The 17638-nt window shown below is 47.1% G+C and overlaps 1 protein-coding gene across 4 annotated transcripts in view; it reads left to right on the top strand.

Annotated features, from left to right (window-relative positions):
- The window catches only part of LOC135543398 (fibronectin type III domain-containing protein 3B-like), a 153266-nt gene that overhangs the window by 125632 nt on the left and 9996 nt on the right, over window positions 1–17638 (top strand). For all 4 annotated transcript variants that reach the window (XM_064970610.1, XM_064970611.1, XM_064970613.1 and 1 more), the window contains exons 24-25: window positions 6201–6425; window positions 16451–16617. In XM_064970610.1, coding sequence (XP_064826682.1) covers window positions 6201–6425; window positions 16451–16617 — 392 coding nt within the window. The remainder of the gene's footprint in view (window positions 1–6200; window positions 6426–16450; window positions 16618–17638) is intronic.

Here is a 17638-nt window from a genome sequence, read left to right on the forward strand (position 1 = left end):
TTTCCTCTTCTCATTCTCTCCCCTTTCCTCTTCTCATTCTCTCCCCTTTCCTCTTCTCATTCTCTCCCCTTTCCTCTTCTCATTCTCTCCCCTTTCCTCTTCTCATTCTCTCCCCTTTCCTCTTCTCATTCTCTCCCCTTTCCTCTTCTCATTCTCTCCCCTTTCCTCTTCTCTTTCTCTCCCCTTTCCTCTTCTCTTTCTCTCCCCTTTCCTCTTCTCATTCTCTCCCCTTTCCTCTTCTCATTCTCTCCCCTTTCCTCTTCTCCCCTTTCCTCTTTTCTTTTTCTCCCCTTTCCTCTTCTCTCTCGTCATCTTCCACACTTTCTGTCTTGTGTGGTTAAGTAACTACAACCTGTGTGTGTGTGTGCGCGCGCGTGCGTGTGTGTGTGCGTGTGTGTGTCATCAAGGAAAGGTTACTGTGTGTAAATGTCAAACAGTAAAATAATTAAGGTAATGAGAGAGAGGGAGAGATCACAGTGGAAAAGAGATTGTCCAGACAGAGAGAGAGTGAAGGAAAGGAAGTGCGATTGTCCAGACAGAGAGAGAGAGAGAGAGAGGGAAAGGAAGTGAGATTGTCCAGAGAGAGAGAGGGAAAAGAAGTGAGATTGTCCAGAGAGAGAGAGAGAGAGGGAAAGGAAGTGAGATTGTCCAGAAAGAGAGAGAGAGTGAGGGAAAGGAAGTGAGATTGTCCAGACAGAGAGAGAGAGAGAGAGGGAAAGGAAGTGAGATTGTCCAGAGAGAGAGGAAAAGAAGTGAGATTGTCCAGAGAGAGAGAGAGAGAGGGAAAGGAAGTGAGATTGTCCAGAAAGAGAGAGAGAGTGAGGGAAAGGAAGTGAGATTGTCCAGAGAGAGAGCGTGTGAGGGAAAGTGAGTGAGATTGTCCAGAAAGAGAGAGAGAGTGAGGGAAAGGAAGTGAGATTGTCCAGAAAGAGAGGAGTGAGGGAAAGGAAGTGAGATTGTCCAGAGAGAGAGAGTGTGAGGGAAAGGAAGTGAGATTGTCCAGAGAGAGAGAGAGAGAGTGAGGGAAAGGAAGTGAGATTGTCCAGAGAGAGAGAGAGAGAGAGGGAAAGGAAGTGAGATTGTCCAGAGAGAGAGAGGGAAAGGAAGTGAGATTGTCCAGAGAGAGAGAGAGAGAGAGTGAGGGAAAAGAAGTGAGATTGTCCAGAGAGTGAGAGAGAGAGTGGGGGAAAGGAAGTGAGATTGTCCAGAGAGAGAGAGAGAGAGAGAGAGAGTGAGGGAAAGGAAGTGAGATTGTCCAGAGAGAGAGAGAGAGAGAGAGTGAGGGAAAAGAAGTGAGATTGTCCAGAGAGAGAGAGAGAGAGGGGGAAAGGAAGTGAGATTGTCCAGAGAGAGAGAGAGGAAGTGAGATTGTCCAGAGAGAGAGAGAGTGAGGGAAAGGAAGTGAGATTGTCCAGAGAGAGAGAGGGAAAGGATGTGAGATTGTCCAGAGAGAGAGAGCGAGAGAGGAAGTGAGATTGTCCAGAGAGAGAGAGGAAGTGAGATTGTCCAGCGAGAGAGAGAGAGAGTGAGGGAAAGGAAGTGAGATTGTCCAGAGAGAGAGGGAGAGGAAGTGAGATTGTCCAGAGAGAGAGAGAGAGAGGAAGTGAGATTGTCCAGAGAGAGAGAGAGTGAGGGAAAAGAAGTGAGATTGTCCAGAGAGAGAGGGAGAGGAAGTGAGATTGTCCAGAGAGAGAGAGAGAGAGTGAGGAAGTGAGATTGTCCAGAGAGAGAGAGAGAGAGGAAGTGAGATTGTCCAGAGAGAGAGAGAGTGAGGGAAAGGAAGTGAGATTGTCCAGAGAGAGAGGGAGCGGAAGTGAGATTGTCCAGAGAGAGAGAGAGAGTGAGGAAGTGAGATTGTCCAGAGAGAGAGAGAGAGGAAGTGAGATTGTCCAGAGAGAGAGAGTGAGGGAAAGGAAGTGAGATTGTCCAGAGAGAGAGAGAGAGTGAGGGAAAGGAAGTGAGATTGTCCAGAGAGAGAGAGAGCGAGAGAGGGAAAAGAAGTGAGATTGTCCAGAGAGAGAGAGAGAGAGAGAGAGAGGAAGTGAGATTGTCCAGAGAGAGAGAGGTAGAGGGAAAGGAAGTGAGATTGTCCAGAGAGAGAGAGAAGAGAGAGTGAGGGAAAGGAAGTGAGATTGTCCAGAGAGAGAGAGAGAGAGTGAGGGAAAGGAAGTGAGATTGTCCAGAGAGAGAGAGAGGAAGTGAGATTGTCCAGAGAGAGAGAGAGAGAGAGTGAGGGAAAGGAAGTGAGATTGTCCAGAGAGAGAGAGAGGGTGAGGGAAAGGAAGTGAGATTGTCCAGAGAGAGAGAGAGAGTGAGGGAAAAGAAGTGAGATTGTCCAGAGAGAGAGAGAGAGAGAGAGAGAGAGGAAGTGAGATTGTCCAGAGAGAGAGAGAGCGTGAGGGAAAGGAAGTGAGATTGTCCAGAGAGAGAGAGAGGGTGAGGGAAAGGAAGTGAGATTGTCCAGAGAGAGAGAGAGAGTGAGGGAAAAGAAGTGAGATTGTCCAGAGAGAGAGAGAGAGAGAGGAAGTGAGATTGTCCAGAGAGAGAGAGTGAGGGAAAGGAAGTGAGATTGTCCAGGGTGAGAGAGAGAGAGAGAGAGAGAGAGGGAAAAGAAGTGAGATTGTCCAGAGAGAGAGAGAGAGAGAGGAAGTAAGATTGTCCAGAGAGAGAGAGAGAGAGAGTGAGGGAAAGGAAGTGAGATTGTCCAGAGAGAGAGAGAGAGAGAGGAAGTGAGATTGTCCAGAGAGAGAGAGAGAGTGAGGGAAAGGAAGTGAGATTGTCCAGAGAGAGAGAGAGGGTGAGGGAAAGGAAGTGAGATTGTCCAGAGAGAGAGAGAGAGTGAGGGAAAAGAAGTGAGATTGTCCAGAGAGAGAGAGAGAGAGGAAGTGAGATTGTCCAGAGAGAGAGAGAGAGAGTGAGGGAAAGGAAGTGAGATTGTCCAGAGAGAGAGAGGGAAAAGAAGTGAGATTGTCCAGAGAGAGAGAGAGAGTGAGGGAAAGGAAGTGAGATTGTCCAGAGAGAGAGAGAGAGAGAGAGGAAGTGAGATTGTCCAGAGAGAGAGAGAGAGGGAAAAGAAGTGAGATTGTCCAGAGAGAGAGAGAGAGAGAGAGAGGGAAAAGAAGTGAGATTGTCCAGAGAGAGAGAGAGTGAGGGAAAGGAAGTGAGATTGTCCAGAGAGAGAGAGAGAGAGAGAGAGAGAGAGGGAAAGGATGTGAGATTGTCCAGAGAGAGAGAGAGAGGGAGAGGAAGTGAGATTGTCCAGAGAGAGAGAGAGAGAGAGAGAGTGAGGGAAAAGAAGTGAGATTGTCCAGAGAGGGAGAGGGAAAGGAAGTGAGATTGTCCAGAGAGAGAGAGAGAGGGAAAGGAAGTGAGATTGTCCAGAGAGAGAGGGAGAGAGAGTGAGGGAAAGGAAGTGAGATTGTCCAGAGAGAGAGAGTGAGGGAAAGGAAGTGAGATTGTCCAGAGAGAGAGAGAGTGAGGGAAAGGAAGTGAGATTGTCCAGAGAGAGAGAGAGAGAGAGTGAGGGAAAAAAAGTGAGATTTTCCAGAGAGAGAGAGAGAGAGGAAGTGAGATTGTCCAGAGAGAGAGAGAGTGAGGGAAAGGAAGTGAGATTGTCCAGAGAGAGAGAGAGGGAAAATAAGTGAGATTGTCCAGAGAGAGAGTGAGGGAAAGGAAGTGAGATTGTCCAGACAGAGAGAGAGAGAGAGAGAGTGAGGGAAAGGAAGTGAGATTGTCCAGAGAGAGAGAGAGAGAGAGAGAGAGAGTGAGGGAAAGGAAGTGAGATTGTCCAGAGAGAGAGAGGGGAGAGTTCCTGGAAAAGAAGACAGGACAGTATAGGGACTCTAGTAAACAACAGAAAATAGATGGAACAACAACACAGTAAGTCCTCATCTTACCAGACATATTATATTCCTGACATGTCATTCAGGATAGAGGTCGACAGAGGTCGACAGATTAATCGGAATGGCCGATTAATTAGGGATTTTAAGTTTTCATAACAATAGGAAATCGGTATTTTTGGGCACCAAGGTAAGTTGCTAGCTAGCATTAAACTTATCTTATAAAAAGCAATCAATCAATCATAATCACTAGTTAACTACTCATGGTTGATGATATTACTAGTTTATCTAGCGTGTCCTGCATTGCATATAATTCATGCGGTGCGTATCGTTGCTCCAATGTGTACCTAACCATAAACATCAACGCCTTTCTTAAAATCAATACACAGAAGTATACATTTTTAAACCTGCATTTTTAGCTAAAATAAATCCAGGTTAGCAGGCAATATTAACCAGGTGAAATTGTGTCACTTCTCTTGCGTTCATTGCACGCAGAGTCAGGGTATATGCAACAGTTTTGGGCCGCCTAATTTGCCAGAATTTTACGCAATTATGACATAACATTGAAGGTTGTTCAATGTGACAGGAATATTTAGATTTATGGATTCCACCCATTAGATAAAATACGGAACGGTTCCGTATTTCACTGAAAGAATAAACGTCTTGTATTCAAGGTGATAGTTTCCGGATTCGACCATATTAATGACATACGGCTCGTATTTCTGTGTGTTATTATGTTATAACTAAGTCTATGATTTGATAGAGCAGTCTGACTGAGCAATGGTAGGCAGCAGCAGGCTCGTAAGCATTCATTCAAACAGCACTTTCGTGCATTTGGCCTGCAGCTCTTTGCTGTGCTTCAAGCGTTGCGCTGTTTATGACTTCAAGCCTATCAACTCCCGAGATGAGGCTGGTGTAACGATGTGAAATGGCTAGCTAGTTAGCGGGGTGCGCGCTAATAGCGTTTCAAACGTCACTCGCTCTGAGACTTGGAGTAGTTATTCCCCTTGCTCTGCATGGGTAACGCTGCTTCGAGGGTGGCTGTTGTCCATGTGTTCCTGGTTCGAGCCCAGGTAGCGGCGAGGAGAGGGACGGAAGCTATACTGTTACACTGACAATACTAAAGTGCCTATAAGAACATCCAATAGTCAAAGGTATATGAAATACAAATGGTAGAGAGAAATAGTCATATAATTCCTATAATAACTACAACCTAAAACTTCTTACCTGGGAATATTGAAGACTCATGTTAAAAGGAACCACCAGCTTTCATATGTTCTCATGTTCTGAGCAAGGAACTGAAACTTTAGCTTTCTTACGTAGCACATATTGCACTTTTACTTTCTTCTCCAACACTTTGTTTTTGCATTATTTAAACCAATTTGAACATGTTTCATTATTTATTTGAGGCTAAATTGATTTTATTGATGTATTATATTAAGTTAAAATAAGTGTTCATTCAGTATTGTTGTAATTGTCATTATTACAATTAAAAATAAGAAATCATCCATTTAATCGGTATCGGCTTTTTTTGGTCCTCCAATAATTGGTATCGGCGTTGAAAAATTATAATCGGTCAACCTCTAATTCAGGAATGGCCATTACTATCCATAGAGGGCCATAGAGGTTAAGGAACTGTCTGAACAGGTCTGAGAACAGATCTACTACAGTGTTATAACTGTAATATACTGGATGAGATGACTCTAGATGATTGAGGTTGATGTGATTGCTATTCCTCTTAATATTCCTCTCTATTCCTAGTTATTCCATAGGGATGATGTTGAAAGGCATGACTAGGGTTGCCAAATTCCCTGGTTTTCCAGAAATCCTGTTGGAGCATTCCAGATTTCTTTCTTATTTCCCCTTGATTCTAGGAATCCTCCAACTGGGATTTTAGGAAAACCAGGGAATTTATTGAAAGTTTGCGGGAATTTTGCAAGGTCGTGACTTGTTTTGGGGAACAGAAAATATTAGTCAGGAGAGACTGGGTTAGATGGATGCCGGCTAGGTGAGGATAGGGGTCAGTTATGACGCAATGGACAGAGGAAAACATCCATTACTATAACACCTCTAATGCTGCCTCTCTTCTGCTATTAACCAACATTAGTACTCAGACACACAGACCGTACAGTTTGTACTGTAGATGTGGAGTGGTGTAATAATGTTATATGATGGACTGATTGATCTTCTGTTTTATGTGTGATGCCAGGAAGAGTAGCTGCTGCAGGAACTAATGGGGATCCCTAATAAATACTAATACACACACACACACACACACACACACACACACACACTGGTTATGGACAAACTAACTTTCACACACTCAATTTACCCTAACCCCTCTCTCTCTTTCTCTCTCAGTGTGCGGATCCAAGCGGTGAATGTGATTGGCTGTGGCCCGTTGAGCCCACCTCTGGTGGCTAGGACACGCCCCCTCCCTCCGGCCCCTCCTCCTTTGGAATGTTCGGCTGCCGGCCCCCAGAGCCTGAAACTGAAGTGGGGCGAGAACGCTGCACACACACACACCCGCGCCCTGCTCTCCAATGACATGTTCTACACACTACAGATGGAAGATAAGAACCACAGGTAGAGTATAGAGTACACACACACACACACACACACACACACAGCTACTACACTCCAATGGTTCCAATGGCTCAATGTTATGTACGGTCTAGATAAAAGCATCTGTTAAAGGTGGGTGGGTGGGTGGGTAGGTAGGTGGGTGAAACGACAGTAACCAGTAGATCCAGGGAGAACTCACGATGAGAACATCTAGACTACAGAACTAATTAGAACCATGAACTGGTCAACCATGCTGTCCATTAGAGAACAGACCGAAGGAAGGAGAGAAATAAATAGAGAGGTAGGGAGAGAAATGGAAGGGTGGGAGCGAGGGAAAGTGGAGGGAGGTTGAAGGGAAGGAAGGAGGGAGGGTGGAGGGAAGGAGGGAGGTAATAAAGGATAAGTGAGAGAATTAGAGAGACTTTCTGTCTGCCGAGCAGTGCCATGGGTAATGGGTATGCTTGGCACCCCTGGTCACAGCCACATTACCACATGGATGACTGGTGTGGTTGGCATCCCTAGCCACAGCCACATTACGACATGGATGACTGGTGTGGTTGGCATCCTGTCATCCCTAGCCACAGCCACATTACGACATGGATGACTGGTGTGGTTGGCATCCCTAGCCACAGCCACATTACGATATGGATGACTGGTGTGGTTGGCATCCCTAGCCACAGCCACATTACGACATGGATGACTGGTGTGGTTGGCATCCCTAGCCACAGCCACATTACGATATGGATGACTGGTGTGGTTGGCATCCCTAGCCACAGCCACATTACGATATGGATGACTGGTGTGGTTGGCATCCCCAGCCACAGCCACATTACGACATGGATGACTGGTGTGGTTGGCATCCCTAGCCACAGCCACATTACGACATGGATGACTAGTGTGGTTGGCATCCCTAGCCACAGCCACATTACGACATGGATGACTGGTGTGGTTGGCATCCCTAGCCACAGCCACATTACGACATGGATGACTGGTGTGGTTGGCATCCCTAGCCACAGCCACATTACGACATGGATGACTGGTGTGGTTGGCATCCCTAGCCACAGCCACATTACGACATGGATGACTGGTGTGGTTGGCATCCCTAGCCACAGCCACATTACGACATGGATGACTGGTGTGGTTGGCATCCCATATGACCACAGCCACATTACGACATGGATGACTGGGTGTGGTTGGCATCCCTAGCCACAGCCACATTACGACATGGATGACTGGTGTGGTTGGCATCCCTAGCCACAGCCACATTACGACATGGATGACTGGTGTGGTTGGCATCCCTAGCCACAGCCACATTACGACATGGATGACTGGTGTGGTTGGCATCCCTAGCCACAGCCACATTACGACATGGATGACTGGTGTGGTTGGCATCCCTAGCCACAGCCACATTACGACATGGATGACTGGTGTGGTTGGCATCCCTAGCCACAGCCACATTACGACATGGATGACTGGTGTGGTTGGCATCCCTAGCCACAGCCACATTACGACATGGATGACTGGTGTGGTTGGCATCCCTAGCCACAGCCACATTACGACATGGATGACTGGTGTGGTTGGCATCCCTAGCCACAGCCACATTACGACATGGATGACTGGTGTGGTTGGCATCCCTAGCCACAGCCACATTACGACATGGATGACTGGTGTGGTTGGCATCCCTAGCCACAGCCACATTACGACATGGATGACTGGTGTGGTTGGCATCCCTAGCCACAGCCACATTACGACATGGATGACTGGTGTGGTTGGCATGGCATCCCTAGCCACAGCCACATTACGACATGGATGACTGTGTGTTGGCATCCTGGCATAGGCCACAGCCACATTACGACATGGATGACTGGTGTGGTTGGCACGAGCCACAGCCACATTACGACATGGATGACTGGTGTGGTTGGCATCCCTAGCCACAGCCACATTACGACATGGATGACTGGTGTGGTTGGCATCCCGAGCCACAGCCACATTACGACATGGATGACTGGTGTGGTTGGCATCCCGAGCCACAGCCAGAGGGTGGTGGACTAATTAACTGACTGTCCAGTATGACCCCCACAATACCAACATACACACCCTTCTATTCTAGCAGAGCTGAACTGTTTTCACAGCTTGGTGAGTATATACCCCTCCCCATCTCCTCCTTCATACCCATATGGTCACCCCCCACCAGACAGCTCTCATTGAATTACATACTTTACCCCTATTGGGCCATGAAATATAGCTGGTCACAAAGGAGATGATTGTTGACTACAGGAAAAGGAGGACCGAACATGCTTCCATTCTCATCGACAGGGCTGTAGTGGAGCAGGTTGAGAGCGTCAAGTTCCTTGGTGTCCACATCACCAACAAACTAGAATGGTCCAAACACACCAAGACAGTCGTGAAGAGGGCACGACAAAACCTATTCCCTCTCAGGAGACTGAAAAGATTTGGCATGGGTCCTCAGATACTCCAAAGGTTTTACAGCTGAACCATCAAGAGCATCCTGACTGTTTGCATCACCGCCTGGTACGGTAACTGCTCGGCATCCGCCCGTAAGCCATTACAGAGGGTAGTGCGATCAGCCCAGTACATCACTGGGGCCAAGCTTCCTGCCATCAATGGCCTCTATACCAGGCGGTGTCAGAGGAAGGCCAGACAAATTGTCAAAGGCTCCAGCCACCCTAGTCATAGACTGTTCTCTCTGCTACCACACAGCAAGCGGTACCGGAGCACCACGTCTAGGTCCAAGAGGCTTCCGAACAGCTTCGACCCCCAAGCCATAAGACCCCTGAACATCTCATCAAATGGCTACCCAGACTATTCACATTGCCCCCCCTCCCTTCTCCACACCACTGCCAGTCTCTGTTGTCATCTATGCATAGTCACTTTAATGAACTCTACCTACATGTACATACTACCTCAACTAACCGGTGCCCCCACACGTTGACTCTGTACCGGCACCCCCCTGTATATAGTTTTTTGTTTTGTTTTTTGACCTGCCCAGGGAAAAACTCAGGGTTCTAGTTACAAGCTGACCTTGTCTTATGCCCAGGAAAAACTCAGGATTCTAGTTACAAGCTGAACTTGTCTTGTGGTCAGGAAAAACTCCTCTCCCTATTGATCTATGCACCATACAGCCGGCACCTGTAGACCCATTTCCTGGGCGCGTCATCCAAAGTCTTCAGCGCAGTTCTCAATCAAAACATCGGTTTGTTTACACGGAAGTAAACAACTTGTGGTCAGGCGCAGCTCGTGCACGTTAGCAAGCACGTAATCAGACGGTTATCGTCTACCATCGGAGGATTGATTACCGAGCAGGCCAGCGAGCCAAGGGAAAACATCCCAAAGAGATCTTGTTGAACACAGCTATAGCCATCAGACTGGTGTGCTGTCATTGTCATCACTCAGTCAGCTATGGTTTGTCAAGGTCCTGGCGTCCGTGTATAGCTATCGGCTACAGGGGTTTTTGTTGTGAGTGCGCGCGCATCACTCGAACGTGACGTTTGCTTGTATTCACCTAGCCGGCGTAGGAAAATAAATGCAGGCCAGAACTGCATCTCAAATGGCACCCTATTCCCTGTATAGTGCACTACTTCTGACCAGGGCCCATAGGGGCCTAGCAAGTGCCCTTAAACAAGTCTGTAATGCATTTAATGGATCCGTGTGATTCCTGACACATCTCAGACTGATGAATATTGACTCATTACTTCTGTTAAGAACATTATGAGGAGTTTAGCAGCATTTAGCAGTCTATCCCTCTCCCCTTCTACCTCCTCTCTATCTCTCTCCCCTTCTACCTCCTCTCTATCTCTCTCCCCTTCTACCTCCTCTCTATCTCTCTCCCCTTCTACCTCCTCTCTATCTCTCTCCCCTTCTACCTCCTCTCTATCTCTCTCCCCTTCTACCTCCTCTCTATCCCTCTCCCCTTCTACCTCCTCTCTATCTCTCTCCCCTTCTACCTCCTCTCTATCTCTCTCCCCTTCTACCTCCTCTCTATCTCTCTCCCCTTCTACCTCCTCTCTATCTCTCTCCCCTTCTACCTCCTCTCTATCTCTCTCCCCTTCTACCTCCTCTCTATCTCTCTCCCCTTCTACCTCCTCTCTATCTCTCTCCCCTTCTACCTCCTCTCTATCCTCTCCCCTTCTACCTCCTCTCTATCTCTCCCCTTCTACCTCCTCTCTATCTCTCTCCCCCTTCTACCTCCTCTCTATCTCTCTCCCTCCCTCCTCTCTACTCTCCCCCTCTACCTCCTCTCTATCCCTCTCCCCTTCTACCTCCTCTCTATCTCTCTCCCCTTCTACCTCCTCTCTATCGCTCTCCCCTTCTACCTCCTCTCTATCCCTCTCCCCTTCTACCTCCTCTCTATCCCTCTCCCCTTCTACCTCCTCTCTATCTCTCTCCCCCTCTACCTCTTCTCTGCCTCTCTCCCCCTCTACCTCTTCTCTACCTCTCTCCCCCTCTACCTCCTCTCTATCTCTCTCCCCCTCTACCTCCTCTCTATCTCTCTCCCCCTCTACCTCCTCTCTAGCTCTCTCCCCCTCTACCTCCTCTCTATCTCTCTCCCCTGTACCGCCTCTCTATCCCCCCTCTCTGTCTCTCTCCCCCTCTACCTCCTCTCTATCCCCCCTCTATCTATCTCTCTCCCTCCTCTCTATCCCCCCATCCCTCTCTCTATCTATCTCTCTGCATGTGTCTCTGCATGTTAGAAAGGTGATCATCAGAGCTACATGGATTTAACTGGCAGTAACTAGCAGTATTGGAGACCCCCTCTCCTCTACCCTCCTCACATTTTCCCAGTCCCTCTTCTCCCCTGCCGCTCCTAAACAGACAGTATTAGGGCTGAATTACCTGGAATCTCTGTAATTGACATATTGCTATGGTAACGAGAGAGAGAGAGAGATAATTATTGGCAGTGAACAAAGACATATCAAATGACCAAACAGCAAATATTGTTTTCATTTCTACAATGACCTTATCAAACTCATGTGGTGTCCCAACACCTGTCTGTCTGTCCCCTCCCCTCTCTCTCTGTAAGATGTCCTAGCCATGTCTGAATCCTGGCTTAAGAAGACCACCAAAAACCCTGACATTTCCATCCCCATCTATAACATTTTCTGACAAGATAGAACTTCCAAAGGGGGCAATCTACTGCAGAGAAAGCCTGCAGAGTTATGTCATACTGTTCTCAAACAATTCAAGCTTCAACTTTAAAAAATCCACCTTTCCAGAAATAAGTCTCTCACTGTTGCCACTTGTTATAGACCCCCCTCAGCCCCAGCTGTGCCCCTGGACACCATATGTGAATTAATTGCCTCCCATCTATCTTCAGAGCTTGTGCTGCTAGGTAACCTAAACTGGGACATGCTTAACACCCCGGCCACCCTACAATCTAAGCTTGATGCCCTCAATCTCACACAAGTTATCAATGAACCTACCAGATACAACCCCAAATCCGTAAACACGGGCACCCTTATAGATATCATCCTAACCAACTTGCCCTCCAAATATACCTCTGCTGTCTTCAACCAAGATCTCAGCGACCACCGCCTCATTGCCTGCATCCGTAATGGGTCTGCGGTCAAACGACCACCCCTCATCACTGTCAAACGCTCACTTAAACACTTCAGTAAGCAGGCCTTTCTAATCAACCTGGCCTGGGTATCCTGGAAGGATTTTGACCTCACCCCGTCAGTAGAGGATGCCTGGTTATTCTTTAAAAGTGCCTTCCTCACCATCTTAAATAAGCATGCCCCATTCAAAAAATGTACAGAGATAGAGATATAGATATAGCCCCTGGTTCACTCCAGACATGACTGCCCTTGACCAACACAAAAACATCCTGTGGGTTCTGCATTAGCATCGAATAGCCCCAGTGTTATGCAACTTTTCAGGGAAGTTAGGAACTAATATACACAGGCAGTTAGGAAAGCTAAGGCTAGCTTTTTCAAACAGAAATGTGCATCCTGTAGCACAAAGTCAAAAGTCCATGGAGAATAAGAGCACCTCCTCCCAGCTGCCCACTGCACTGAGGCTAGGAAACACTGTCACCACCGATAAATCCACTATAATTGAGAATTTCAATAAGCATTTTTCTGAGGCTGGCCATGCTTTCCACCTGTTACCCCTATCCCGGTCAACTGCCCTGCACCCCCCACAGTATCTCACCCAAGCCTCCCCATTTCTCCTTCACCCAAATCCAGATAGCTGATGTTCTGAAAGAGTTGCAAAATCTGGGCCCCTACAAATCTGCCGGGCTAGACAATCTGGATTCTCTCTTTGTTACGCTCGTCAAAATGATCGGACCAAGGTGCAGCGTGGTAGGTGTACATTTTATCTTTATTAAAAATGAACACCTAAAAACAACAAAAGGAGAACAAACGTAACGTTCGGTAGGCTACAATAGCTGTACAAAAACAACATCCCACAAAACTAAGGTGGCAAAACAGGCTGCCTAAGTATAATTCCCAATCAGAGACAACGATAGACAGCTGTCCCTGATTGAGAACCATACCCGGCCAAAACATAGAAATAAAGAACATAGTTTCCCCACCTGAGTCACACCTTGACCAACCAAACATAGAGAATAAAAAGATCTCTACGGTCAGGGCGTGACCCTCTTTCTAAAGTTATCTGCCGAAATTGTTGCAACCCCTATTACTGGCCTGTTCAACCTCTTTCGTATCGTCTGAGATTCCCAAAGATTGAAGAAGGGGATGACCGTGGCAGTTTTCCAAAGGGGGTGACACTCTAGACCCAAACTGCTACAGACCTACATCTATCCTACCCTGCATCTCTAAGGTCTTCGAAAGCCAAGTCAACAAACATATTACCGACCATTTCAAATTCCACCTTTCCTTCTCTGCTATGCAATCTGGGTCCGAGCTGGTCATGGGTGCACCTCAGCCACGCTCAAGGTCCTTAACGATATCATAACCGCCATCGATAAGAGACAATACTGTGCAGCTGTATTCATTGACCTGGCTAAGGCTTTTGACTCTGTCAATCAACACATTCTTATCGGCAGACTCAACAGCCTTGGTTTCTCTAATGACTGCCGCGCCTGGTTTACCAACTACTTCTCTGAGTTCAATGTGTCAAATCGGAGGGCCTGTTGTCTGGACCTATGGGGGTGCCACAGGGCTCAATTCTCAGGCCGACTCTCTTCTCTGTATACATCAATGATGTCGCTATTGCTGCTGGTGATTCTCTGATCCACCTCTACGCCGACGACACCATTCTGTATACTTCTGGCCCTTCCTTGGACACTGTGCTATCTAACCTCCAAACAAGCTTCAATGCCGTACAACTCTACTTCCGTGGCCTCCAACTGCTCTTAAATGCAAGTAAAACTAAATGCATGCTCTTCAACCGATCGCTGCCCGCCTAGCATCACTACTCTGCTCTGCTCTGACTTAGAATATGTGGACAACTACAAATACCTAGGTGTCTGGTTAGACTGTAAACTCTCCTTCCAGACTCATATTAAGCATCTCAAATCAAAATTAAATCTAGAATCGGCTTCCTATTTTGCAACAAAGCATCCTTCACTCATGCTGCCAAATATACCCTCGTAAAACTTACTATCCTACCCATCCTCCACTTCGGCGATGTCATTTACAAATTAGCCTCCAACACTCTACTCAACAAATTGGATGCAGTCTATCACAGTGCCATCCGTTTTGTCACCAAAGCCCCATATACTATCCAGCACTGCAACCTGTATGCTCTCGTTGACTGGCCCTTGCTTCATACTCGTCACCAAACCCACTGGCTCCAGGTCACCTACAAGTCTGCTAGGTAAAGCCCTGCCTTATCTCAGCTCACTGTTCACCATAGCAGCACCCACTCGTAGCATGCACTCCAGCAGGTATATTTCACTGATCACCCTCAAAGCCTATTCCTCCTTTGGCCGCCTTTCCTTGCAGTTCTCTGCTGCCAATGACTGGAACGAATTGCAAAAATCACTGAAGCTGGAGACTCATATCTCCCTCACTAATTTTAAGCACCAGCTGTCAGAGCAGCTCAGATTACTGCACCTGTACATAGCCCATCTGTAAATAGCCCATCCAACTACCTCATCCTCATACTGTATTTATTTATTTATCTTGCTCCTTTGCACCCCAGTATTTTGATTTGCGCATTCATCTTCCACACATTTCACTCCAGTGTTTAATTGCTATATTGTAATTACTTCGCCACCATGGCCTATTTATTGCCTTCCTCCCTTATCTTACCTTATTTGCACACAACGCATATAGACTCTTTCTACTGTATTATTGACTGTATGTTTGTTTATTGCTTGTGTAACTCTGTGTTGTTGTTTGTGTCGAATTGCTATGCTTTATCTTGGCCAGGTGGCAGTTGTAAATGAGAACTTGTTCTCAACTGGCCTACCTGGTTAAAGAAAGGTGAAATAAAAATGAAATAAATAAAGATGCAGTGAAAGAACTACACCCCCACCTCTGCCTCCCCCTCTCTCTTCTTATCGTCATGTTTCCAGGCCTGTCTCGCTGCCTTTATTTGTGTCCATTTGAAGCTCGGAGCGCGTAGCCACTCTTCCTCCTACATACACAGAGAGAGTTGTTCTGTCTTTTGTAGCCCATCATAGCCGGTGCTGGTGTTTTGTTAGGCTTTTGATGGGGGTATACCTGTTCTCAGAGTGTGTGTTGTGTTCCTGCTGTGTAATGTTCTCAGAGTGTGTGTTGTGTTCCTGCTATGTAATGTTCTCAGAGTGGGTGTTGTGTTCCTGCTGTGTAATGTTCTCAGAGTGTGTGTTGTGTTCATGCTGTGTAATGTTCTCAGAGTGGGTGTTGTGTTCCTGCTGTGTAATGTTCTCAGAGTGTGTGTTGTGTTCCTGCTGTGTAATGTTCTCAGAGTGTGTGTTGTGTTCCTGCTATGTAATGTTCTCAGAGTGTGTGTTGTGTTCCTGCTATGTAATGTTCTCAGAGTGTGTGTGTGTGTTGTGTTCAGAGTGTGTGTTGTGTTCATGCTGTGTAATGTTCTCAGAGTGGGTGTTGTGTTCCTGCTGTGTAATGTTCTCAGAGTGGGTGTTGTGTTCCTGCTGTGTAATGTTCTCAGAGTGGGTGTTGTGTTCCTGCTATGTAATGTTCTCAGAGTGGGTGTTGTGTTCCTGCTGTGTAATGTTCTCAGAGTGTGTGTTGTGTTCATGCTGTGTAATGTTCTCAGAGTGGGTGTTGTGTTCCTGCTGTGTAATGTTCTCAGAGTGGGTGTTGTGTTCCTGCTGTGTAATGTTCTCAGAGTGGGTGTTGTGTTCCTGCTGTGTAATGTTCTCAGAGTGTGTGTTGTGTTCCTGCTATGTAATGTTCTCAGAGTGTGTGTTATTTATTTCAGGCTAAGTGGTATGTTAATTGTTTGGCCCTGGTTGTGCCAAACTGCCTTGCCAAAACTACCCTGGGTCATAACTCATCATTCACACACACACAAACACACACACACACACACACACACACACACACGGTCTGCCAGCACTGATGATTATGGAAATGTCCTGAGAGTAAAAACAGAATTTCGTTGGGCAGAGATGGACTTGTCCTGTTTACCGGATTAACTGGTCCTACTGCACATATGCAATAAAGAGAACACAACAACAGATGATATACCCTAAAAGGTGTGTGTGTGTGTGTGTGTGTGTGTGTGTGTGTGTGTGTGTGTGTGTGTGTGTGTGCGTGTGCGTGTGCGTGCGTGCGTGCGTGTAAATGATGAGTGAAAGACGTGCGTGTGCGTGCATGCGCATCACTCCCCTGCAATAATGGCTTCACGTAAAGTTATGTCTCTGTCACTATCAGACGCTTAGCTGAAGCTCTCTATCGCCCCCCCCCTCCTTACCCATCTACCTCTTTCTCTCTTTCCACTGCCTTCTCTCTTTATGAGAGCCTGCTTTCATCATTTTATTGACTCCTTATTGTTCTCTCTTTTCCTCTCTCTTTCTCTCTTCCTCTCTCTATTGCTCCCTTTCTCGCTCTCTCTTTCTTTCTCTTCCTCTCTCTCTCCTAACCTCTCAATCTTGTCTTTCTGTCCAGGTTTGTGTGTATCTACAGAGGTCCCAGTCATACTTACAAGGTGCAGCGCCTGACCGAGTCCACCAGTTACCGGTTCAGGATCCAGGCATGTAGTGACGCAGGGGAGGGACCGTTCTCAGACACACATACCTTCTCTACCACCAAGACTGTACCCTCCGCACTCAAAGGTAAGGGTGTGTGTCTGTCTGACGGTGCGTGTGTTTCCGTCACAGGAGGCTGCTGAGGGGAGGAAGGCTCATAATAATGGCTGGAATGGAGTGAGTGGAGTGATATATCAACCACATGGAAACCATGTGTGATGGGTTTGATGCCATTCCATTTATTCCGTTGCAACCACTACTAAATTCAGCAAAAAAAGAAACATCCCTTTTTCAGGACTCTGTCTTTCAAAGATAATTCGTAAAAATCCGAATAACTTCACAGATCTTCATTGTAAAGGGTTCTAACACTGTTTCCCATGCTTGTTCAATGAACCATAAACAATTAATGAACATGCACCCGTGGAACGGTCGTTAAGACACTAACAGCTTACAGACAGTAGGCAATTAAGGTCACGGTTATGAAAACTTAGGACACTAAAGAGGCTTTTCTACTGACTCTGAAAACACCTAAAGAAAGATGCCCAGGGTTCTTGCTCATCTGCTTGAATGTGCCTTAAGCATGCTGCAAGGAGGCATGAGGACTGCAGATGTGGCCAGGGCAATAAATTGCAATGTCCGTACTGTGAGACGCCTAAGACAGCGCTACAGGGAGACAGGACAGATAGCTGATTGCCCTCGCAGTGGCAGACCACGTGTAACAACACCTGCACAGGATCGGTACATCCGAACATCACACCTGCGGGACAGGTACAGGATGGCAACAACAGCTGCCCGAGTTACACCAGGAATGCACAATCTCTCCATCAGTGCTCAGACTGTCTGCAATAGGCTGAGAGAGGCAGGACTAAGGGCTTGTAGGCCTGTTGTAAGGCAGGTCCTCACCAGACATCACTGGCAACAATGTCGCCTATGGGCACAAACCCACCGTCGCCTGACCAGACAAGACTGGCAAAAAGTGCTCTTCTCTGACGAGTCGCGGTTTTGCCTCACCAGGGGTGATGGTTGGATTCACGTTTATCTTCGAGGGAATGAGCATTACACTAAGGACTGTACTCTGGAGCGGGATCGATTGAGGTGGAGGGTCCGT

The sequence above is a fragment of the Oncorhynchus masou genome, chromosome 7 (genome assembly GCF_036934945.1).
Source record: "Oncorhynchus masou masou isolate Uvic2021 chromosome 7, UVic_Omas_1.1, whole genome shotgun sequence".
Taxonomy (NCBI): domain Eukaryota; kingdom Metazoa; phylum Chordata; class Actinopteri; order Salmoniformes; family Salmonidae; genus Oncorhynchus; species Oncorhynchus masou.